Raw genomic sequence first — 27,340 nt, 5'->3', positions numbered from 1 at the left:
CTGTATTGTAAATACAGCACATCTATGGCGACATTAGAAGGTTGTAAGGCAGCACAAGAAATCTGACGCATTAGAGCTGATGCTCCAGATTCTTGTAAACGAGGCCCTTAATTTTGTAGTTTTTTTGCAGTTTTATATAGCGCAGACTTGACCCGAAGGTGTTGGAGTGAGCATGAGCATCAGTTACATTATACAAGGACACGTTCATTTTGGTACATAAATATAGCTAATATTTTAAAAGTGCTTTGTGACTATTTGAAAACTCTGAAAATATGTCCTCATTTTAGGTTTTTAGAGCACTAAGCATAATTTCTATGGGAATAAGACCCTTTCATTTTTATGATCTTTAGAGAAAATGCTTTAGGTATTCCAGTTTTGATTACATCAGGCGTGCCACACTTTTGTGATAAATATAGAATGTTAGCAATCTAGTTGTTTATAAGAATACTGTGGGGAGGAAGAGGTCAGGGGCACGGACTCAGATAATTGAGGGCAGGGAAAATGGTGCAGAGGCACTAAAGTTGACAACGCTAGGCAGGCATGATGAGCAGTGGCAGTACAAAAAACCATAGAGAGCAGGGGAAAGGGAAGGCAGGGGAACAAACCAACCATGGAGGAGAGGCAAGAGAGGCTGTGGCAATAAAACAGACCATTGAGGGCAGATGAAAGAGGCAGTGGCATTGCAGCCATTCATGTCAGCAGACCCAATTCAGGCATGAGACTCCTGATGTCAAAGGGGCTTTAGTTTAGCTGCCTCCTGCCTAAAATCTCCTCTTTTTCATTATAAGTCAATGGGGAAAATCAGTTCCCCTGGGTTTTTCCCCTCTTACCAAGTTTAAAATGTTGGCAAGAATAGTTAATTGGATCATGGAGGACAGGAGAAGTGTGGTAGGGACATGGACTCCAATAATAGAAGCCAGGTAGGAGTTAGGCAGGGGCATCAAACTTACCTTACAGGGCAAGCATCAGGGGTTGCAGCAGCACAATATACCACACAGGGCAAGCGGGAAGGCAGTGAAGCACAACGGACCATGGAAAGCAATAGAGAGGGAGACAGGGCCATACGCATGGACAACAGAGAGCAGAGGGGAAAGAGGTAAGGACAGCAAGCTGACCATACTGGACAGACAGGAGGGACAGTTGCAGCAGAACGTACTATGAAGGGCAGGAGAGAGAGAGGAGAGTGGCAGCACGTCGGACCATGCAGGAGGGAGGGTGCTGGTGCATGGACTGGGACAACAGAGGGTAAGGAGGAGTTGGATGGGGCAACAAGCTAACTGTTCAAGACTGGTGGGTAGGGCAGTGTCAGAACAACAGGTCACACAGGGCTGCATTGAGGGAGCAGGGGCATTGAAGTGGACAATGGATGGCAAGAAGGGGAAGCAAGGACAGCAAGCTTTGGTGGGGGCATCACTATGTCAGACCAGGCCTTGCGTCCAATAACCCCCTGCCCCCTCCATGCATTACACTTGGATCTTACTTAACGTGTGAAAACCCCTAGAAATTCACTGAAAAACTAAGGTTACAGGGAAGTTATTGTTACGAAATAGAATAAAAGAAAAAATTATAAATTCACTAAAAACCAAAGGTTAAAAGGACGTTATAGTTAGGTTCACATTTTGCAGGCATAAACCATAGAATTTCAGCTGTTAGAGTTATTTCAGGTAACTGGAACTCGTGCCCTAAGGTAACAATAACTCACGCCTTGCCATGCACTCCAAATTACCCCAGTTATTACATCCCTTATGACATCTTCTTTGACCTCACTGACAATATCATTGTAATTTTTGGAGTAAAATTATTGATGAGAAAACTGTGCATGGAGGTATAGTTACTTTAGGTTACGGGTTATAGTTACTTGAATTAACTATAACAGCTGGATTTATATAGTTTTGTGCAGGCCAAATCTAAACCTAACTATAATGTCCCTGTAAACATTGTTTTTTTAGTGAATATTTAATGCCAGTTGTCCTCTTCTCTTATCTCTCCATTTTTTTCTGTTCGGGATTGACACCCCTGCTTTGTCCAGCCCCTTGTGACATCATATGCCCTCTCCTTATGCTGTTTTGATGATCGCCATCTTTGGATTCTGTTTTTTCTGCCGTTGGGTCGGAATGCAGAGCTAAAGGGACCCCAGGTCATGGAGGAAAAAGTTGATTCCATTGAACTTGCATTGAACTTTTCTTTGAAGAGTCAGAAGAAAATCACACCACATCATCTAAGAAGGTACCATACCAGCGCGGAAAGAACCACTCAGTGAGGAGAATGGCTGGACGGGTGACTTTTGGGTCCACATGATGGAGAATACACCATTCAAGTTCTGCACCAACTGCCACCACAGATTTGCTCAAAAGGATCAACACGAGGTCTGTAATCTTTGCCTACCTCTCGAACACCAGAGTGATAGCTGTGAAGTGTGCGCTGCTTTCAAGTCGATAACTTTGAAGGCAAGACAAAAATAAAGGCAGGCACACAACGCTATGCAGGAACAGAAACCCGCACCTTCCCTAAAAGATCTGGGACTCTCAAGTAACAAAGACGACAGCATCACTGAGGTTGCTGAAGGTGAAAGCTCGGACACGGAGCAAAAAATTGTCCTGAGGAGCTGAAAAAAAATGAGAAGGCGACTTGGGTAACCCCAGAAAACACCCAGAAGGGAAAACTATGCTTTCAGACTCTAAATCTTTAAAATCTGCCTCAGCAACAAAAAGACGCTGACTAAAGGCAACATTTATCAAAAAGATCCCCTCTGGTCAATACACAGAGAGATTGCAGGAGGAAAACATAAAGAAAAGACCAAGACGTCAAAGGACGATCAAGGTTGAGACGTTGCACGTCGAAGGACTTGAAGACTGCAGAAGCCCCAAAAAAGACAGTGGTTGAAACGCTGAAAAAAGACATCTTGACGGCCTAGAGAAAATTGTTGACATTAGTCGACGTGGAAGATTAGGCTGCCGAATTGGAATGGAAATAAAAGTGTCTTGAAGCTGAAATGGTGACTTTACTTCAAAGAAAAAAACGTTTGACGCTTCACTAAAGGAATACAGAATCCCACATAAACCTCAACCAGAAAGGGACGAACAGCAAATAGAGTTTGAAGATTTAGAACCACCTTTAACTCTAGAACCCTAGGAGGAGAAGGAAGAAGACAAACAACAAATATTCGTCAAGGAAGAAGAAGAGGGAGGTGAGCGCGTCAACGTTTTCCAATATGAGGACAGCTCAGAGTTTAGAGAAAGACTCTCCTAAGGAGGATAATGACACTTACCCATGAAGACCATCCCCCACCTGATGACATCACCATGTATGTGCAGGTAATAGAGAGAGCAGCTTACAAATATGCGGTACAACTGGAAGAAGAAAAGCCACAATCATGTTTTTCATTAGAAACTCTCTTACCATTTCAAACAAAAAAACTATTTTCTACCCCTGTTTCCAAGCATTTTAGATCAAGGGAGAGAAGCCTTTATTTAAGGAGCCTGTCACATGCATGTCCATAATACCATGAGCTGAGAAAAAATATAAACTACCAAAAGCCCACCTTATATTAAGGGCATGGTACCTGCAGACTCAATTATAAAAGCAACTGCAAGTCAAAGAGCCAACTTCCCGACAACTTCAGGGCCATCCCCTGACAAAGAAAGTAAAAAGATGGAGTTGGTTGGAAGAAGGTTCGAAAGGGGTGTGACTAATCAGTGGAGGATCACTAATTCAAATGCCCTTCTTAATAGATATACCTATCAGTAAGGGGAAGAAAAAGCAGCATTTATGAGTCATTTTCCAGAACAATACCAAAAAAGAGCAGCAGCAATTACAGAAGAAGACTAAAATATAGTCAATACGTACTTAAAATTAGCACTAGATGCAGCTGACACAGCATGCAGATGGATGATGGCTGGAACTACTCTAAGACACTACGCATGGCAAATAATTTTAGGCTTCAAGCCAGAGGTGAAAGCAAACAATATAAAAAACACTGTTCAATGGGGAACAACAATTTGGTAGTTTAGTAGATGATACACTTCAACACATTAATAAAGATAATGAAACAGCAAAATCAATAGGGGATTTACAGTTTAGGTGAAATGTAAGAAGATTAACTCCTGTCACCAGAAGACCATCAGGAAGAGGAAGCTTTATTTCTACTACATCTCATCAAGTATTTCAAAGCACTCCACAAACACAGTCAACATCACATCACATCAATGGCAGTTCCAGTCACAGTCTCGACACCCCTTTGGGGGTCGAGCACAAGGAAAGGCTCAAACACACAGAGGAGAACAACCGCTACCTCAAAGACCTCACACAAAACACCGGTAGGAGGAAAAATAAAAAACTTTCTCCAGGAATGGAGGAGGATAACTTCAGACAAGTGGATTCTAAATATAATAACATTTGGATATTGCATAGAAATAATAAAGATGCTTCCAACAAAAAGACCAATGAGAAAGAAACACTCAAAGGAAGAAAATGGAAGACTAATAAAGGAAGTAGAAGTGTTATTACAAAGGGAGGCTATAGAGAAGGTACTGCTGAAAGAAATCAGCAAAGGAAACTACTCAACTTACTTTCTAATTCCAAAGCCAGATATAAGTCTTCGTCCAATTCTGGATCTAAGATTCATAAACAAATTTATTAAAACACTAAAATTGAAAACGACAACTCAGCAAGAGGTCATTCCACAACTCCAAAAAGGAGGACTACTTGGCAACAATAGATTTAAAGGACGCTTACCTACATATCCCAATGAACCAAAATCACAAACAATATCTGCGGTTTGTGGTAAACAACAATCATTACCAATTCAAGGTTCTAGCTTTCGGCATCAAATCTGTAAGGGTGTTCACAAAATGTTTATCAGCAGTGGCAGCATAACTTAGAAGACAGGGCCTACATTTATACTCTCACTTAAAAGACTAGCGAAATAAAGAGCAAATTCATACAAAAAATGCAAAAAAGATGTTCTAAAAGTTATATGAACTATCTACAATCTAGGGTTTTTCAATAAATATAGAAAAATCATCAGCACAACCAGAACAAGAACAGTTGTTTCTAGGAGCAGGATTAAACACAGTAGAGGCAAGAGCTCATCTGATCAAAAAGACAATAGAATCCATTCTACTGGAAACTCTCCGCTACTGAAAGGGTCAGTCTTTGACAGCGAAGGCAGTGGGGAAATTACTAGGAAAGATGGCTTCTTGCATACCTTTAATACCAAATGTGAGACTACGTATGAGACAAATCCAGGAATGGCTACAAACACAATGGTCACATACAACAGGAAGTTTGGAAGATCTAGTGGTTAATACAGGAAGAATGGCATAGGGGAACAGAATTAATTAAACAGAGAGAAGATTATTCATACAACCAACTCCAAAACTAAACATCATTACAAATGCCTCTCACTTGGGTTGTGGTGCTCACATGGACACACAAAAAATCTGAGGAATCTGGGAGAAACAAGAAGCATACAACATATCAACATCCTGCAACTAAAGACAGTGTTCCTAACCTTAAAGCCTTTCACAGGCAGTTCTGGGGAAAGCCCATTCTAATCCAAACAGACAACATGACAAAAGTGTTTTATATCAACAAACAGGGAGGAACTCAATATTATCCTTTAGCAAAACTAGAACAAGAAATTTGGATTTGGGCATTACAAAGAAAAATACACTTAATAGAGATTCATCTTCCAGGGAAGGACAATTTTCAAGCAAACAAATTTAAGCAGAAAGGCTACATCCACTCACAAGTGATAGTTGAATTAGTCAGTACTCAGACAGATTTTTCATCAATGAGGAATACCTCTGTTTGTTAAATGCGCAAACAGAAAATGGCCAAACTTCGCCTCCAGGCAACCACATCACCAGTCCCTAGGGGATGCCCTGTCAATGAACTGATCAGAGAGATTTGCATATGCTTTTCCCCAAGTTCCTCTGTTACACAGAGTAATCAACAGATGCAAACAGAACAAAGTAAAAATAATTCTGACTACCCACAATGGTATACTAGAAAAGACAATAGCAGTGTTAAGAGAAGCTAGACGATTAACAGAAGGTGTTACAAAGCAAAATGGCAAACATTGGTGCAAACATTCAGCATCATTATATCAGATTACTTCGAAAGTGACAGTACGTAAATACCTCAAATGTCTCCTATATTGCAGCCTCACATATATCTCATTAAAGGAACATTTGACTGCAATTCTAGCATATATAAGGGGTTGAAGGAGGAAAAGTTTTTTACATCCCCAGTCATAAAACGCTTTTTAGAAGGAGCAAATAAAATAGCACCGCCCAGACAGGTGCCAGTGCCAGCATGGAACCTAAATCTAGTGTTAACACAGCCCACGACTATCCCATTGGAACCTTTACATAAGGTTTCTGTAAAAATGATTACATGTAAGGCTGTCTTTCCAGTCGCTATGAAATCTCTACGCAGAGTAAGTGAACTACAGGCACTTACAGTACAGGAACCATATCTACAAATGCTTAAAGACAGAGGGCCTGGTTACAACCTTGGTGTATAGGATACTCCGTCACAAACGTGACCGATGTCCTGCCCACAGTTTTGCATGTTTCATAGGACAGAATGGAACATGTAATGCGGCAGACGGAATATCGGTCACGTTTGTGACGGAGTATCCCATCCGCCAAAGTCGTAATCAGGCCCAGAGTGTCTTAAAGACAGACCCCAATTGTCTTCCAAAGGTTATTTCACAGTTTTATATCAGTCAATACATTTAAATACAAACTTTTTTCCAAGAACCAAAAACTAAAGTGGAGAAAACATTACACACACTTGATGCAAGAAGAGCAGTCGTGCTATGTTGAAAGAACAAAAACAGCTACAAAAACTAAACAGACGTGTATTTAATTTGCAAACAACAAAATGGGCAAAGCGGTGACAAAAGGAATTACTGCAAAATGGATTTCACAGACTATCCCATTGTGTCACAGAAAAGCTGGAGTACAACTAACTAATGCACCAAGGGCACATTCTACAAGGAAGAAAGGAACAACTATTGCCTTATTAGCAAATATTCCACTTCAGTTCATTTGCATGGCATCTACGTGGTAATCAGTTAATTCACAAAACATTATTGTATAGACATTCAAATGGACAAGGAAGCGCAGGTGGGACAAATGGTTTTAAACCATATATTTACAAATTCAAACCCATCTTTAACCTAGACACCACAATAAAAGATAAAACCAATACAGAATCAATGCACAGCATTTAAATTGAGAAAAGATTCATGACACAAAACAAAATTGTTTCTTACGTGTAAAAGTAGTTTTGCAGCTTGAAGAATTTTCTAGATTCACAAGTGACTCACCCACTTCTCCAAGAAGATGGAGAAGAAGAGGAAAATAAGGAAAATCAGCAGAATCTGAAGATGGCAACCATCAAGGCAGTGTAAGGAAAGGGCGTATGATGTCACCAGGGGCCTGAACAAAGCACTAAATGGTGGATCCCTCGATTCCCAACAGTATTAAAATAGAGAGCGAGAGAGAAAAGAGAAGGACTGTGGCCACAAGAGAAATATTCCAGACCCAACCACTATACGGCACAATAATGCACAACATGTGAACCCAGAAAATTCTTCAAACTGCACAACTACTATTAAAGGTAAGAAACAATTTTGATATACATAGATGCATTCCCATAAACATACATGTATTAAATCATATTTTTTATTCATGTACTTATTTGTACTAGTATTTGTTTTTAATAATTTATGATGTATTTATTTAGAGTACTCTTCATGTAATAAGTGTTGAATGAGTTATAGAGTAACTTTCTATATAATTAAGTTTATATGGTGTGATATGTGCTATCATGATAAAACTAAAGTCCATAGGAAAATTGTCAAAAACTTATAGGTTATCTATGCAATGATCTCCAAATATGTTAAGCGTAAATTTAGCAATATATATTTGTAACCATTAGTAATATATACATTTGTACAAAGAAATGCACATATTTAAATATATACATACAATTATACATGTTTATATACACACTAAAATGCACCACTGATGTCTGGTGCATACTAATCAATCAATCAGTAGATTTGTAGCGCTCTTCTTGTCACCCGTGAGGGTATCCAGCTGCTGGCGAGGTCCAGTTGATTAGCCGAATGGCCAGGTCTTCAAGGACCATTAGAACTATGGAAGAGATGAGGAGGTCCAGAAATGAAAAGGTAGCTTGTTCCATGTCTTTGCTGTTACGTAGGAGAAGGAGCGACCTCCGCATCTGCTACTTCGGTTGTGGGGGTGAGGGTTAGAGAAAGGGGAGCGGAGCTGTCTGTTGGGATGATGGAAGTTCAGGCTGTGGTTCAAGTAGGCAGGTCTATAGTTGTGTAGTGGCTTGTGTGTGTGGCTCAGGAGCTTGAACTGGGAGCCAGTGGCATTCCCTGGGGTGGGGGTGATGTGGGTTCATCAAGGAGGTCCAGGAAGAGTCTGGCTGCGGAGAAGGTGAACTGCAATCTGCATAGGGAGCATTGCCATAGTCCAGTCGGCTGATGATGAGGGCATGGGCGATGGTGTGCATTGAGCTTTTGGGTAGCCATTTGACTATCTTATGAAGCATGCAGAGGATGAAGAAGTAGGAGGAGAAGATGAAGTTGACCTAAGTTGTAATGGTTAGCTTGTTGTCCAGAATGATGCCTAGGTTCCTAGTGTAGTCAGTGGGGGTTGGAGTAGGTCCGGGTTCTGAGGGTCACCAGGATGCGCCCCATGGAGAGCTTTTGTTTCCGAAGATTAGTACCTCTGTCTTGTCCATGTTGAGCTTCAGGCAGTTGTCCTTCACCCAGTTGGTGAAGCTGTTATGCAGTTGTGGAAGTTGACCTTGGTGTTGGTGGTGACTTCAGAGAGGGAGAGGATGAGCTGTGTGTCATCGGCTTAGGATATGATGATGAGTCCGTGGGTTTCGACAATGCTGGACCGAGGTGTCAGATAAGTGTTGAAGAGGATGGGGCTGAGCAAGGATTCTTGGGGATCTACATGGATTACTTCTTTAAGTTCAGAGGTGAAGGTGGACTATTTCTGTTCATTTGTGTTTTGTGTATGGCGGTGATGTAGTGAAGAGCCAACTTTTCAGTAATCTTCTGAAGGGAAGATGGTTGTCCATGGATCTTATATTTAGGGTTAATGAATTCCATAATTTGGCTGCTTGAACAGAGAAAGATGTTCCCCCCATTGTTTTTTTTCTTGTATGCTGGTATTTTGAGGAAGGGTATCAATTTGGAGCGGGGTTCCTTTGTTGTATGTATTCAACGATTTTGGTTTTGATGAAAAGTGATCCTTTTCCATATATTGCTTTGTAGGTGTTACAAAGCAGCTTGAAGGTGCATCTTCTGGCAACCGGTAGCCAATGTTGGTCCCTCAAGGAAGGGGAGATGTGGGCTTGTGGCTTTACATGAATGAGTAGCCTGGCAGCAGAGTTGTACATTTGCTGTAGTCTTTTCATAGTTGAATGAGGCAATTCTTGGTAAAGGCCATTGGTCTAATCAAGTTTAGAAAGTAGAAGAGAGATAGTGCCTTGGACTTTGTATGGAAATCCTGGGTTGGGGCGGGGGATGCATCACAGAGTTTTCATAGTAATAAAGCTTTATCTTGCTAACTTATCCACTTGGGCATTCACTGATAGCTTGGAACCCATTGGTATTCTGATGTTTCTTATCTCCTTGGAAACCTTAGGTGGTCCCAGATAGTAAGGCCCGCCCCAGAGTGGGTCATAATTTTACCAGTCGCCACATTCAATTTGAGATGGCTTTTTGCCATCCACTGATCAACTGCTCGGAGGCAACTTAAGATTTTCGAGTTTCTTTTTTCCTTTGGGGCTTTCCAGTTTAAGGAATATTTGTGTGTCAGCTGTGTAGTAATAGCAGGTGAACTAAATTTCATTGGTCAATGCCCATAATGACTTAATGGAGATGTTGGAAATCATGGATGAGATGATAGATCCTTCAAGGACTCCTCCTTTTATGATGTAGAGTTTGGAGGAGAAAGGAGGAGTATGGATGACATTTGTTCTATTTTATATTTCATATAACAATACAAGATTTGGTTTTATCAAGCTGACAATTATTTGCTTGATTTGAAACATTTCTTTCCTTAGGGTGTTGCTCCTGCTGCTGTTTTTCTGCCTCCACCGGACAATATTAAAGAGCCAAACCTTTGGGAACTGGTTCCTGAGGAATATCGCAATTACAATCTCAGCTTTTTGATCCATCACAGGCTAGAGCTGGAGCATTTCCGTACATTTTTGGATGACCATTTTGCAAGGTAAAGTGTGTGTTGTTAATGTTAGTTTGCTAATAAAAAACAATATTGACAAAAAGTACTCTGGAAATATTCAGGATGTTACAAAAGGTAAAAAGATTGACACAAAGCCTAACTGATGGTTACAGTTTGATGACATTGTGGGAAAGTTGCTAGAGGAGATGCATCATGTACAAGTATCATCACATTTGTTAAGTCTATTCATAAGTGTGTCCTTACCTGTATATTCCTTTAGCTCCATGCCCTCTTACTTCAGGGTAGAATTGTTTGAGTAGGAGCGAAGGAACACAGCACTACTTGAAACCCACTACTGCCAGTCTTTTCTGATTGCCTCCTGTGCTCTTGTCATTCAAAACCAGGATGGCAAAAAAGATAAGGCTGCTGTTCTGTTTATTTAAGGATTCACAGAGTTAATTGTCATTAGTGGTGATTTTCCAAGTTTCAGTTGTCCAGTAGCTGCTGTTACAAAGTGTTTGGCACCCCTGATGAGGAACCAAAGTGCATAAGTGGACAGGTAACTCTCTATACTGTGGGGGAGAACTTGATTGGAAGAGTGTTGAATTGCAGTGTGATAAGCATTTTGGTGTTGTGCATATTTGACCAGGACGGTTTTCATATCCTGACCTAGGTCTGTGTATTCAAGCATGTAGTGGGATGAGGAGGCAAGTTTCATTGTCTTTTGTTGAAAGTTGTGGTTGTGAGTATGGCCTATCTAGAAAGTGTTTTGATGTTGTGTGACAAGTTTTGGAAATTGCTTCTTGTGATGCTGCAGTTGTGTAGCTGCACTTATGCTTGGAGTGGAATGAAGAAAGCTGTCATTATTTATCTTTGGTAATTACTGGTACTGCAGCAGCAACTGTTGCAGGTAATGTGTTCTTCAGTGTTAATTGTTGTGACTCATTTTGTACATTTGCTCATGGACCCTAACGATGATGAACTGAAATAAGTTTCCATTGTCCTCAGTTGTTCAAGCTACTGTTTCCTACATGTTATGAGGTGCAATTTGGGGGTGGAGGGGGTATTGCCTGAGCCGGCATGAAGTGAGATATTTGGCCAAACATCTTTGCCTCGGCCCTCCGGTATCGGGTCCTACCCAACACAACTAGAGATCACTCTCTCCCTTCCTGCAGAAATCCAAAGGAGGCAGGAAGCAAAGAGGCTTGTCCCATGGCAAAGGAGCACACATGTTTAGAGAAACAAAACGGAGGGATCTGAGGCTTGGTGCAGAACAAGATGGCAGCCTGTAACTGACTGGAGTCCTAGTCACACATTGGTGCAGGAAAAAGAATCAGACCCAGCATTGGAACCAGTCTGAGGGGACTGCTGTGGGTGGACTGCAGTGCCATCAGCCGATAGCTCTAGGAGAGTGGGCCTAGTGCTAAGTAAAGCTGATGGGGGCACAATGGGGTGAAAAGCCAGAGAGCACTGTTGGGTTCAGCTGAATCCAAGAGAAGCACTTAAGTAGCGCAGCTCCTGGTACACGGGTCTGGAAAACACAGCCTGCCCACCATTGAAAGGCTTGAGACAACTGCAAGATCTGCAGGGGTTGGGAAGCCAGATGTTATAAAACGGACCTATGAATAAGATTACTTGAAAGGGAAGGCCTGGAGGTACCTCCTTGACTAGAGACATAAGAGCCCAAGTGTTGAGACCAAAGTGCCTCAAAGCACCTTGAATTACCATAATCAGCCCAGGGAATGAGCAGCATTGCCAATAGTGAGAGTTGTATCAGAGGAGCAGAGAGCAGATACATAATGCAATCAAGACTGTACTGTCAATCGGACCCTTGATACCCCTAAGCTGGCATCCCTCACGAAAACTGGAGGAGACCGCTGGCACTATAATCACCCCTGGCTGGAGGGGAAAAACCCGAGGCAAGGGCACCTAACACACCACTAGTGAGGTCTCCTCTGTGATAGGAACCTCAACACCCAAAGGTTGAACCGAAAACCAGCCTGGAAGGAAGGAAGGAAGGCTGGATCCTGACATTAGGAGAACAGGAAGGACATATGGTGTGATAACACTTGGTATCGGTGCCCTGCCCTCACTTGGCACCTCCAAACAATGGCATTCGCAAAGTAAAGGACATGTTCACTGGACATATGCAAAATTTGCTTAATTTCCTTGTTGCTTATTTACAAACTCATACATTCCATTTTTTGCTGTTGATAAATAAAGTTTATATATTTTTCCATGAAACTTCAATAGTGAAGCACTTATAGATACAATTGATGTAATCATAGTTACATATTGTGACAGATGTGTTATTATACCAAATAAACCCATAAGCATGCACTCATCACCTTATATGTTATTTGGATATTGAACTACTTAAATGTGGATATGAGAATAATGTTCTAAATATATATTTTTTATTTTATTTATTTTTTATTTAGTTATGTATTTATTGTGTCATCCAGTAAGTATAACATATATATAGAAACATTCCCACATTTTAATTCGTAGACTAAAGGAATACATAGACACCTTATACTTATTCAATAATGTGTACTGTTGAAGATAGTTGCACATTATAAATACTCATATTGCAAGAAATGTTGGAACAATTACATAAAGTAAAAATCTGGCATTTGGTGGTATATTCTAGTACAAAATATTTCCTTACATCCATTTTGGATGCAAAGATGTAGTTCGGGCTAAAAAAGCTCAAATAAAAACATAAGTGCAGTGAGCAACATACACTTGTGTTATGGATGTTCATTTTGTTCCTATGCTGCTGCAACAGGATTTTTTTCCATTAATTTCACATGTAAAGTGTAGCGCAAATATGATGGAAATTAGATGAGAGTGTGCCCGGCAATTATATTTTCTTCCATGCTTAATGTTCACTCAGTCTTTGGGTTTCAGAAGCAACAAACAAGATCTGAATTGACACTCCACCTACCAGAAATCCCCATGCGCAGCATATAAGGCCGTAGGGGAAGAATCTTTCACAGTCACTAATGTTTTCCGAAGGAACTGCATCAAGGACTAAAGGAAGAAATTCTGTCACTGTGAAAAGAACTGAGCAAGGGCCTTCAGCAGTTAGCTTAAGGGAGAGAGCAACCCACCTAGAAGAATCTCCTGGCAATGGCTCATAGCAGAAGAATTCCTGAGGGAGGAGGTGATCACTCTACAAGAAAGAAATATAATTCTCCAGAAAAAACGTAAGGACTTGGAGAACTGGTCTTGATGCTGAAACTATTAGCAGCAGATGAATTGGATTAGCCTTTAAACCCAGGATCACATTCCCAGGCAGACTGGGAGAGAAACACCAGAGAGTTTGGCCAATGTCCACCATTTCCTGTTATTGGAATTAGGGGTTAGCCAGAAAAATAGAAATCACTATCAAGACCTCTTTATCGACCTCTCAGCTCTGACTCTTGCAGAACATTCTGCCTGATCATCATATTTCCAGCCCTCACGACTTTTGAAATATTGAATAACATAAATGTCTACACAAGTCAGGTCTGTGTCTGGAAGATACTAGGCATCAAGGATTGGCAACATTAAAGAAAGAAGACTTAGATATTGGCTTAGCTCATCAGCCCTGTGGGGACATTGGAAAAGAAAGACAAAGAATTCAAGGTCTACCTAGTCCTCCTCCAAAACCACATGTAGAAAACAAAAGGCTGCAAAGCACCAGACAATGGCTATGAGGACTCCCCTATGTACAAATACTCCAGAAGATTCAGATGTGTCAGAAGCAGATAGTGACTGAGGGGTCGCAGGGCCCACGTGTGATTAGTCCCTGATGATTTAGAGGGTTAGGGGAAGTTGCAGCAAGTGGGCAAGGGCAGGAGGAACACGGAGGTTTCATTTTTGCTTGACTGGTCACGGTGTAGTCCTGTAAGTATTCTCTGTTGTTTACATTTAGGGAGGTGATTGGGAAGTTGGGATGGATGAGTTTAAATTATTTGTTACTGATGATTCATGCTAAAGGGATGGTGTAGTGAAGAGGTGAGTTAGTTCTTTTTGGGGGGGACGGGAGTGATAGTAGTGAGTGCAGCCTAATAGTATATTCAAGAAGGTGTGCGGTCCAGTTGAGGGGAATAGCAAAGTCTGTAGAACACAATGGATAGGGGCCTGAAACGTATCTCCTGTAATGTGCAGGAATTAGATTCTCCATCCAAATGTATAATAGTTTTGTCACTGATGAAGCGATGATAAATATCTTCTTCTTCCACTTCAGTTCTCAAAAACTCAGATTTGCAGGTAAAGATGGACAGGGAGACATTTTATCAATTGAAATTCAGCAGTTGTGGGAAACTGGGAGCATGAAATAATTATGATTTATTTTATTATTTTAATTTCTTTGCACCAGAATTCTTCAAATTCCAACACATTTTGTTGTGCCCACCTCTTTTTAAAACGTGCAGCAAACATATATATGTTCGATGGCATGTGTAGCTGCAGATACACATGTTTTGCATAGGTCCCGCCATTGGTCTCTCCATCTAGATTGTTTCCTTTCTGCTGTCGGGTTCGGACGTGTTTCCTCTCGCTCCAGGACTTTCGAATCAGAAACTTTATGCTAACTTTATTCTACAGTCGGTATTGTTTTGATCGCGTTTCCATCTGTAATCATGCCGATAGTACCATCGGACACCAGAAAACGCCCTTTTGGGCGCTTGCACCCTACTCGGGCCTGTTCAGACCTACCACGCCATAGTTCGATGGATCGGACTCCATTCCAGTTCTGTCCACGATGCCACGCTAAATTCCACTATACAGATCAACACGTGGTATGTAATCTCTGTCTCTCTCCTGAACATCAAGAAGAAGACTGTGAATCTTGTCGGTCGTTCCGGTCGAAAAAGACATTGCGTGACCGTAGACCTAGGAGACTCGAAATGGCGTAGAAGCATACATAGTCCACCAACACTGTAGAAGAAGAGCAGGCACAGATGGCTGTTTCGATTCAGGACACCAACCCCGAAGCAGATTCGGATGAAGACAGCCAACCGATCACGGTGGCTCAGCATATGAGTACACCGCCCACTTCCAAGAGACCTATTAAGGCCTTGGGTGCACCACTGCCAGAGAGCCATGTTTCCACCCAAAAGAAAATCGTTGACGACCAACCTTCGGGTTTGGCACTGAAAAAGCCCACGCCTGTTTTGATGCCGGAGTCGAGCAAGTCTATTAAAAGCTCCACATCTGAGCCGAGCCGACATCTACACTCTTCAGAGTCAAAAATTTGACGTCTGGCTTAGGAGATGAACCCACAGGCTGTATCTTTGGGACCGAAAAAGTTATCCACCACTTCGGAGCCGAAAAAAACTTTTTACACAGAGGAACAAGGACTTTCGAGCTGATTAAAACACAGCTCAAAGACAATTGATGATCAAGCCTCTAAGACAGCTAGAACATCAGAATACCTTTCTGAAGACTCAGATTTTCAACCAATCGTTGAAATCATGGACACCAAACATAGAAGGATACATATCCAAAAGGAGACTGGCAAGATCATTGCCTCATCTCTTCCACAAACCAAGAGAAAGATTACGTTTCAAGAGACTCTTGACCCTGTTCCACCACCAGCACAGATATTTAAAAGGAAGGAGAAACCATCACCTTTACAGACTTCTCCACCACCTTCGCCACAACTTTCCTTCTCTCCAACACCTACTACCCCACCACTATTGCCCTCACCAACACATTCCCATACATATTCACATGGAGATACAGTTGACCCCTCGGACTTGTATGACCCAGATCCCATACCACTAAATGACCCAGACCTCTATCCATCTGAACATTCACCACCAGAGGATAGCACAGTTTATACAAAGGTCATTTCGAGAGCAGCTGCATACCATGGGGTTCAAATACTTGCTGAGCCTTTGGAGGAGGATTTTCTTTTCAACACATTGTCCTCACCCACTCACAATACCAGTGCTTGCCGATGCTGCCTGGTATGCTTAGACATGCAGACAACATCTTTAAAGAACCTGTTAAGACTAGAATTTTAACTCCCAGAATAGACAAAAAATACAAGCCTGCGCCAACAGACCCAGTTCATATCACACAACAGGTACCACTCGGCTGCTGTAGTCAGCGCTGTAAGGAAAAAGGGCCAATAGCCAATCTTCAGGGGATACCCCTCCCCCTGACAAAGAAAGCAGAAAGTTTGATGCAGCTGGTAAAAGAGTAGCTACACAGGCAGCTAGCCAATAGCGTATTGCCAATTCACAAGCCTTGCTGGTAAGGTGTGACAGGGCACACTGGGACAAAATGTGGGAATTCTTACAATACTTGCCAAAAGAACATCAGAAAAGAGCACAACAAATTGTTGAAGAGTGTCAAGCAATTAGCAATAACCAAATAAGATCTGCTCTTGATGCAGCCGATACAGCAGCTAGAAGCATAAACACTAGCATAACTATCCGTAGGCCTGCATGGTTAAGATCCTCAGGGTTCAAACCAGAAATCCAACAAGCAGTGCTCAGTGTGCCCTTTCATATAAAACATCCATTTGGACCTGAGGTTGACACAACTATTGAGAAACTCAGGAAGGACTCTGACACTGCAAAAGCTATGGGAGCCCTATACACTACACCTTACCAAGGTTCCTTTCATAAACAACAATTTAGAAGAGGTTTCAAGCCCCAGTCTGCAGAGGCTTCCACCTCGCAAGCTAAACAAGGTCAGCAGCACTACCAAAGAGGAGCATTTAGAGGCTTTTAGAGAGGTCAACATTTCAGAGCCAGAGGCAAATTTCAAGCCTCAAAGAGTGTCACCACTCCCTCAAAGCAGTGAGTTCCTCAGTATACCACAACCCCACACATCTCCTGTGGGGGGCAGACTGCAGCAATTCCACTCCCAATGGCAAACCATCACCACAGACCAGTGGGTGCTTTCAATTATCCGCAATGGTTACTGCATAGAACTCATTTGTACTCCTCCAAACATCCCCCCTCGATATCACAGAATTTCCCCAGAACACTACGTTCTGTTACAGTAAGTGGTGCAATCGTTATTGCTAAAAGAAGAAATAGAATCAGTTTCAAAATCTCAACAGGGAATAGGAGTAGATTCACTATATTTCCTCGTACCCAAAAAGGATGGTACTCTCAGACCCATTCTGGATCTCAGACCACTAAATCTACTTATCCTGTCAGAACATTTTTACATGGTAACTCTGAAGGAGGTAATTCCACTACTACAAAAACAAGATTTAATGACTGCATTAGGTCTCAAAGATGCATACTTTCATATCCCCATGAATCCAGCTCATCGAAAATACCTAAGGTTTGTAATAGCAGGAAAGCACTACCAATTCAAGGTTCTTCCTTTCGGCATATCAGTATCTCCAAGGGTTTCTCAAAATATGTAGCTGTAGTAGCAGCTTACCTAAGAAGACAACAGATACGTGTCTTTCCTAATCTAATCGACTGGCTAATCAAATCAAGCAACATTATACAATGCCAGGAACACACTCAATACACAATAGAAACCCTACACACAGTGGGGTTCACAATCAGCTACCAAAAATCTCATCTTCAACCAGCACAAGTTCAGCCTTACCTAGGTGCTATTCTCAATACCCAAAAAGCCTTAGCCTATCCAAATCCACAAAGGATACAGGCTTTTCAAAACCTTATATCACAGATACAGCCCAATCAACGTTACACTGTGAAGTTCATCATGAAACTTTTGAGAATGATGGCATCATGCATAGCAATAGTACCGCATGCAAGATTAAACATGAGAACACTACAACAGTGTCTCTCACAGCAATGGTCTCAAGCATAGGGTCAATTGCAGGATCTAGTGTGGTTAGACCGCCAAACCCACAAATCTCTTCAATGGTGGAATCACAACAATTTAATAAAAGGGCGGTCATTTCAGGACCCTGTGCCTCAGATCACAATAACAACAGACACATCAATGACAGGTTGGGGAGCTCACTTCAACAACTTTGCCATTTAAGGGGAATGGAATTTAATGCAGTTAACTTATCACATAAACCATTTAGAATTGTTAGCTGTGTTTCTCGCCCTAAAAGCTTTTCAACCCCTTCTCAGGCACAAAACAGTCTTGATAAAAACAAACAATATGACAACAATGTATTATCTGAAGAAACAAGGAGGAACACATTCATCTCAACTGTCCCTTTTAGCCCAAACAATATGGAAAGGGGCAATTCACAATCACATTTACTTGCTAGCGGAATACATCCCAGGGATACACAATCAGCTAGCGGACCTACTAAGCAGGACGCAGCAACAGATACACGAATGGGAAATTCACTCTCAGGTACTTCAACAGTACTTTCAAATGTGGGGAACACCAGACATAGACCTATTCGCAACAAGCGAAAATGCAAAATACCAAAACTTCGCATCCAGACACCCACACCCTCTGTCCAAGGGCAATGTTCTATGGATCAACTGGTCAGGAATATTTGCTTACGCTTTTCCCCCTCTCCAGTTAATTCCATTTCTGGTCAACAAACTGTGTCACACCTCTTTCACCATGATTCTCATAGCCCCCAGGTGGGCACGACAACATTGGTACACAACACTCCTAGATCTGTCAGTAGTACCTCATCACAAACTTCCAAACAGACCAGATTTGTTAACACAGAACAAAGGTCAAATCAGGCATCCCAATCCCAGTGTTCTCAATTTAGCAATTTGGATCCTGAAGTCAATGAATTTGAATACTTAAACCTTCCATTAGAATGTATGGAAGTTCTAAAACAAGTACGCACACCTACAACTAGGCAATGCTGTGCTAACAATTGAAAGCGTTTCATTTACTACTGTCTGCCCAAAAATATCGACCCATTTAAAGCATCAATACAAGATATTGTATGCTACCTGCTTCATCTACAAAAAGCACATTTTGCTTTTTCTTCTATTAAAATTCATCTTACTGTTATATCAGCATACTTACAACCCATAGAACATACTACTCTCTTTAGACTCCCTGTCATAAAAGCCTTTATGGAAGGACTTAAGCACATTATTATTCCACCATGAAACTCACCGGTTTCTGCATGGAATCTGAATATTGTACTCACAAGATTAATGGGACCACCATTCGGGCACATGCAATCATGTGATATTCAGTTTCCAACTTGGAAAATTGCTTTCTTAGCAGCAATTACTTTGTTAAGAAGAGTTAGAGAAATCCAAGCATTCACTCTGAAGGAACCATTTGTTTGCCAAAAGTAGTTTCTCCTTTTTACATTAACCAAACAGTGGAGTTGCCAGTCTTCTTCCCACGGCCAGACTCAACTGCTGAAAGAGCTCTTCATACTCTTGACCTTATAAGAGCTCTAATGTACTATGTTGATAGAACAAAAGAGTTTAGAAAAACTAAACAGCTTTTTGTAGCTTTTCAACAACCACATAAAGGAAATCCTATCTCTAAACAAGGATTAGCTAGATGGATTGTAAGATGCATCCATACATGTTACATTAAAGCAAAAAGACAACTTTTAATAACCTCTAAAGCACATTCCACTAGGGAATAAGGTGCTTCCATGGCTTTTCTATGTAACATACCAATGGCAGACTTATGTAAAGCTGCCACATGGTCCACTCCATATACATTTAACAAACCATTACTGTGTGGATGTATTTTCAAAGCAACAAGCAAATGTTGGTCAAGCTGTAATTAAAACTTTATTTGAAACCACTTCACCTCCTACAGGCAAGCCACCGCTGTTTTGGGAGAAGTACTGCTTTTTAGACTATGCATAGCATCTGTATCTGCAGCTACACATGCCATCGAACGGAAAATGTCACTTACCCAGTGTACATCTGTTTGTGGCATGTAGTGCTGCAGATTCACATGAACCCTCGCTCCTCCACGGAAGCCCGTAGTCGTTGCAGTTTTATTTGTACATATGTATATATATATTTTACATTTACATGGACATCTTATTTACTTACTGCATTTAGTTGTACGTTTACATTCTTTCACTCTATCACTCCTTCCTACACCCTTCTGCGGGAAAACAATCTAACAAAGGAGTCGATGTCCATGCACACTATTACCGAAAGGAGGAGTCATTCGATCGAGTGACTCGAAAAAAGAATTCTTCTGGAAAAAAAAAACTTGTAACACTCTGAGCCCAACACTAGATGACGGGACTAATAGCTGGACCTATGCATAGCATGTGAATCTGCAGCACTACATGCCACAAACAGATGTACACTGGGTAAGTGACATTTTCCATATATACATAAACATTTGCTAGATAAACAGACATTTGAGGTGAGCAAATCTAGAGTGTCGCTGCTGTTGCAGGGTGCTCCTTACTAGAGCTGCTCTCCACCTAAACTTGCGAACTACCCAGAGTTCTCTCTTCTTTTTTGCATAATTTATGCGCCACTCTAACCCTGAAAGGGATTTGTTTTGACTTATACTGGGTGCTCCCTTGTGTCTGGACAAAGCTAAACCTCTGATGAGCTCTAATGAGAGCGAAACACGTGTCAGGGGTTGCTTTTACTCATTTCAGGTTGGCTTGGACGGTACTTTACCAGTCCAAAGCTGTAATACTGTGCCTGGAGTGATAAATGGCTTTTGTAATTCTACAGCTCGGCAAGGTTGGCACTGTGTCAAACCTATGCTTAAAGACTTTGCTGTACAAATGGCAGAACACTTTGTCACTGTCTAGCTCAGCGTGGATAGCACTGTGCTGATCCAATGCTTAAAAACTTTGCTTGATAAACAGACATTTGAGGTGAGCAAATCTAGAGTGTCGCTGGTGTTGCAGGGTGCTCCTTAGTAGAGCTGCTCTCCACCTAAACTTGGGAACTACCCAGAGTTCTCTCTTCTTTTTTGCATAATTTATGCGCCACTCTAACCCTGAAAGGGATTTGTTTTGATATTATATATATATATATATATATATATATATACATACACAGTTCTGAACATTCTTAAAATATACACATTTTTACAAATAATGAAGCTGCTCAATCCATTCATTTGTTTTGTTGTTACTTGTTGCATTATGAGATAAGTTGTGTACCATATAAAAATTGTAACTGAGAGCAGCGTGAATGGATTGAGCAGCTTCATTGTTTGTGAAGATGTATGTATTTTATAAATGTTTATAATTGTGTGTATGTTGCCTATATATATGTGTGGTGTGTGTGTGTGTGTGTATGTATGAATACATATATATTTCGTACACAAGTCCCGGAATGCAGGTGCACAACACAGCGGTCCCGGGTGGGCTCCGAGAGGCCCTAATATAACGTTCAACACTCCCTTCAATACCAGGAGAACCAGGACACCTCCATTGTGAAAATTCAGTTTATTTCAGCACAAAAATCCAACGCGTTTCGGCAACAGCCTTACTCATGGATACAACATTACTAAAGTGCTCCACATAAATAACCCAAGTAAATCATAGACATAAACAACAGACAAGGCCTAATTCATTCAACAAAGGCACATATTGTAGCGGCCATCTTTAAAGTGCACATTCAATTACAATACATAGTAATTAGCAACTTGTTGGTCCCAAAGTTCGTTAAAAATCTCACGTAAAATTCTTTATATCAAAATTTAGTCAAAAGGATTAATCTTGATGTTACTGTCCACCACATAAAAGCTTATTACAAAATTCTAAAGTTGTAAAATTATTAAATTATAAATTATTCATTGTGACATTGGGATAAAATATCTGTATATATTATCAAGTTAAAATCCAATATACTTAATATAAACATTAATAATTATACCCACGTCAAAATTACTACCATTAGGTGTTATAACACCCGAAGGGCAAACATACTCGTAAATGGCTTCTCTGGAGGAAATCCTATCATGTTAATGGTATCATTTCAGAATTTATTGACAACTCACTATATCCTACTTGTTTACTGAGACTTCTTTACCCAAGTGGGTAGACGTACCAACTCTGTTGTTATAAACAAACTACTACTGAAAGCCCACCCCTAATACCTTCGCAAATGAATATCCCAGTAAATCCAATGCTAAACCATGTTTGTTGTGCTAAACAATCGCCACATTCCAAAGTATTTTAAAATATGTCAGTTACCCTAGATGGATACTTAACTCTTCACTCGAGTTCAGCCCTAATGGTTCCAATGACTCAAACTCTATTATATATTTGGATTCCAAGATGCGCAGCAAACTCTCTCTGTTGCCACCCCTTTTGTTGATCCTAACTTGGTCAATCACTACAAACTTCAACACATTTTCATTGCCAAAATGTTGAGTAAAGAAATGTCTAGCTACCGGGTAGTTTTTATCATAATTCTTAATAGCTCGTCTATGTTCCAGAACTCTTTTCTTCGCACTGTGTATCGTGCTCCCAACGTATAGTTTGTCACATGGGCAAATCAGACAGTAAACACGATAAGTTGTGTTACAATCGTAATTACCTCTAATTACAAAACTATCTATTCTTCCTGGAACATTCAATGTCTTACAATTATTGCTAGTTCTACAGGCTTTGCATTTCATGCAGCAGGCAAAACCCCCTACTCTGGTACTCATGACTTGTCCCTTCAATGTTACATCATTGCGACATAGATTATCCTTGAGAGATCTATTCCTCCTAAAAGTTATTTGGGGATTGTCACCAATCCAATTATTCAGAATAGGGTCGGTCTTTAAAATATGCCAACTCTTGCTGAGAATGGAACGTATTTTGTAAGACTGATTGCTGAATGTTGTAATGAATCTGATCGAGTCATTGTCCTCCCTTTGACTCTTATCCGTCCCATATAGGACATCATCTCTTTTCAAAGTCTCAACTTTCCGTTTGGCTTGATCAATAACCTTAACCCCATACCCTCTTCTCCTAAACCTATTGCACATTACTTCACACTCCTGTTGAAAGTCAGATGTTTCACTACAGTTTCTCCGGGCTCTTAACAGCTCACCAAACGGGATGCTTCGAATTAAAGCCCCCGGGTGTGCACTATGGGCGCAAAGCAGGCTGTTGCCGGCCGTCGCTTTCCTAAACAATTTGGACACCAATCTATTGCCCCTAACAGAAATTTCTACATCAAGGAACTCAATGCGACTTGAATCTAACTGTTCGGTAAATCTCAAATTGCATTCATTGTTGTTCAGATCCCGCACAAATTGCCTCGCTGCTTTTTCCTCACCCCTCCAGATTACAAAGATGTCGTCGAGAAAACGACACCATAGGACCACATTGGTATCGAATTGAGTACATCCATCTGATATCTGTTCCTCCCACCAGCCCATAAACAAATTTGCATAGCTGGGGGCAAAACAAGTGCCCATAGCTGTCCCTTGCAACTGCTTGTACAAATGATTATCAATGATGAACAAATTGTTCTTAAGACAGAACTCAATCATAGTGCAAAGCATTTCTGAGTGAAAGAAAAAAGACAGTGACCTTGCTCTAAGGAAGTGTCTAATGGCTTTTACCCCCAAGTCATGATCTATACTGGTATAAAGGCTGGTCACATCTAAAGTTAATAATAGGAAATCATCCTCCCATTGGATGTCCTCAATGATTTTTAGGAAGTACGTGGTATCTTTCACATAGGAAGGTATTGATTCAACAAAGGGGCGTAGGAAATAGTCAATATATTTCGATGTGTTTTCCAAAAGAGACTCCATAGCCGAAACTATAGGTCTTCCTGGTGGGCTAACCATATCTTTATGGATCTAAGGGAGGAGATACAATACTGGAATCTTCGGATGATCAACCTTGAGAAACAAAAAATCATCCCATGTTATCATGCCCTGATCTCTCCAATCCATAAGCATGTCATAGTATTTCTCATTCATTAATCTCACATCTCCCCGAACAGTTAGATTCAAGTCGCATTGAGTTCCTTGATGTAGAAATTCCTGTTAGGGGCAATAGATTGGTGTCCAAATTGTTTAGGAAAGCGACGGCCGGCAACAGCCTGCTTTGCGCCCATAGTGCACACCCGGGGGCTTTAATTCAAAGCATCCCGTTTGGTGAGCTGTTAAGAGCCCGGAGAAACTGTAGTGAAACATCTGACTTTCAACAGGAGTGTGAAGTAATGTGCAATAGGTTTAGGAGTAGAGGGTATGGGGTTAAGGTTATTGATCAAGCCAAACGGAAAGTTGAGACTTTGAAAAGAGATGATGTCCTATATGGGACGAATAAGAGTCAAAGGGAGGACAATGACTCGATCAGATTCATTACAACGTTCAGCAATCAGTCTTACAAAATACGTTCCATTCTCAGCAAGAGTTGGCATATTTTACAGACCGACCCTATTCTGAATAATTGGATTGGTGACAATCCCCAAATAACTTTTAGGAGGAATAGATCTCTCAAGGATAATCTATGTCGCAATGATGTAACATTGAAGGTACAAGTCATGAGTACCAGAGTAGGGGGTTTTGCCTGCTGCATGAAATGCAAGGCCTGTAGAACTAGCAATAATTGTAAGACATTGAATGTTCCAGGAAGAATAGATAGTTTTGTAATTAGAGGTAATTACGATTGTAATACAACTTATTGTGTTTACTGTCTGATTTGCCCATGTGACAAACTATACGTTGGGAGCACGATACACAGTGCGAAAAAAAGAGTTCTGGAACATAGACGAGCTATTAAGAATTATGATTAAAACTACCCGGTAGCTAGACATTTCTTTACTCAACATTTTGGCAATTAAAATTTGTTGAAGTTTGTAGTGATTGACCAAGTTAGGATCAACAAAAGGGGTGGCAACAGAGAGAGGTTGCTGCGCATCTTGGAATCCAAATATATAATAGAGTTTGAGTCATTGGAACCATTAGGTCTGAACTCGAGTGAAGAGTTAAGTATCCATCTAAGGTAACTGACATATTTTAAAATACTTTGGAATGTGGCGATTGTTTAGTACAACAAACATGGTTTAGCATTGGATTTACGCGGATATTCATTTGCAAAGGTATTAGGGGTGGGCTTTCAGTAGTAGTTTGTTTATAACAACGGAGTTGGTACGTCTACCCACTTGGGTAAAGAAGTCTCAGTAAACAAGTAGGATATAGTGAGTTGTCAATAAATTCTGAAATGATACCATTAACATGATAGGATTTCCTCCAGAGAAGCCATTTACGAGTATGTTTGCCCTTCGGGTGTTATAACACCTAATGGTAGTCATTTTGACGTGGGTATAATTATTAATGTTTATATTAAGTATATTGGATTTTAACTTGATAATATATACAGATATTTTATCCCAATGTCACAATGAATAATTTATAATTTAATAATTTTACAACTTTAGAATTTTGTAATAAGCTTTTATCTGGTGGACAGTAACATCAAGATTAATCCTTTTGACTAAATTTTTATATAAAGAATTTTACGTGAGATTTTTAACGAACTTTGGGACCAACAAGTTGCTAATTACTATGTATTGTAATTGAATGTGCACTTTAAAGATGGCCGCTACAATATGTGCCTTTGTTGAATGAATTAGGCCTTGTCTGTTGTTTATGTCTATGATTTACTTGGGTTATTTATGTGGAGCACTTTAGTAATGTTGTATCCATGAGTAAGGCTGTTGCCGAAACGCGTTGGAATTTTGTGCTGAAATAAACTGAATTTTCACAATGGAGGTGTCCTGGTTCTCCTGGTATTGAAGGGAGTGTTGAACGTTATATATATATATATATATATATATATATATATATATATATATATGTGTGTGTGTGTGTGTGTGTGTGTGTATATATGTAAAGAACCTTAGCATTTTTTACCCCCTGACTTTTTGCCTTTTGCTGATGCCCAGTTATGATTGAAAGTGTGCTAGGACCCTGCTAACCAGGCCCCAGCACGAGTGTTCTTTCCCTAAACTGTACCTTTGCTTCCACAATTGGCACAGCCCTGGCACTCAGATAAGTCCCTTGTAAATGGTACCCCTGGTACCAAGGGCCCTGCTGCCAGGGAAGGTCTCTAAGGGCTGCAGCATATCTTATGTCACCCTGGGGACCCCTCACTCAGCACATGCACACTGCCTCACAGCTTGTGTGTGCTGGTGGGGAGAAAATGACTACGTCAACATGGCACTCCCCTCAGAGTGCCATGCCAACTTCACACTGCCTGTGGCATAGGTAAGTCACCCCTCTAGCAGGCCTTATAGCCCTAAGGCAGGGTGCACTATACCACAGGTGAGGACATATGTGCATGAGCACTATGCCCCTACAGCGTCTAAGCAAAACCTTAGACATTGTAAGTGCAGGGTAGCCATAAGAGTATAAGGTCTGGGAGTTTGGCAAACATGAACTCCACAGTTCCATAATGGCTACACCCAAATCTGGGAAGTTTGGTATCAAACTTCTCTGCACAATAAATGCACACTGGTGCCAGTGTGGCTGACCAGTTTCTGCCAGCCTGCCATGACCAAACGAGTTGCTGGCCACATGGGGAGAGTGCCTTTGTCACTCTGTGGCCAGGAACAAAGCCTGTACTGGGTGGAGGTGCTTCTCACCTCCCCCTGCAGGAACTGTAACACCTACCGACCTGTCTCCAGACTCGTAAAACTACAACAGCGACGTATCCAACAGGGACCAGCGACCTCTGAAGCCTCAGAGGTCTGCCCTGAACCTAAGGACCAAAAAACTCCTGTGAGCAGGAGCTCTGCTCAACAAACAGCAACAATATTGCAACTTTTCTGCAACTTTCAAAGGCCTCACTCTTCCTGCCGGAAGCGTGACACTTCACCCTCTGCACCCGACGCCCCGGCTCGAGATCCAGAGAACCAACACCAAAGGGAGGACTCCCAGGCGACTGCGACCTTGTGTGTAGCCCGAGACGACCCCACTGGACCCCCACAACGACGCATGCAGAGAGAATCCAGAGGCTCCCCCGACCGCGACTGCCTGTAACAAGGGACCTGACGCCTGGACCAAACACTGCACCTGCAGCCCCCAAGACCAGAAGGAACTGAACCTCACTGCAGGAGTGACCACCAGGCGACCCTCTGCCTAGCCCAGACGGTGGCTGGCCCGAGAAGCACCCCTGTGCCCTGCCTGCACCGCCTGAGTGACACCCGGGTCCCTCTATTGAATCCAATACAAAACCTGACGCCTGCTTTGCACACTGCACC

The 27,340-nt window shown here is 41.3% G+C and overlaps 1 protein-coding gene across 2 annotated transcripts in view; it reads left to right on the top strand.

Annotated features, from left to right (window-relative positions):
• The window catches only part of RGS22 (regulator of G protein signaling 22), a 742,354-nt gene that overhangs the window by 415,488 nt on the left and 299,526 nt on the right, over positions 1 to 27,340 (top strand). For both annotated transcript variants that reach the window (XM_069220550.1, XM_069220549.1), the window contains exon 17: positions 10,126 to 10,292. In XM_069220550.1, coding sequence (XP_069076651.1) covers positions 10,126 to 10,292 — 167 coding nt within the window. The remainder of the gene's footprint in view (positions 1 to 10,125; positions 10,293 to 27,340) is intronic.

Source organism: Pleurodeles waltl, chromosome 2_2 (assembly GCF_031143425.1).
Source record: "Pleurodeles waltl isolate 20211129_DDA chromosome 2_2, aPleWal1.hap1.20221129, whole genome shotgun sequence".
NCBI classification, from domain to species: Eukaryota; Metazoa; Chordata; class Amphibia; order Caudata; family Salamandridae; genus Pleurodeles; species Pleurodeles waltl.
This window is presented reverse-complemented; position numbering and strand designations above follow the sequence as displayed.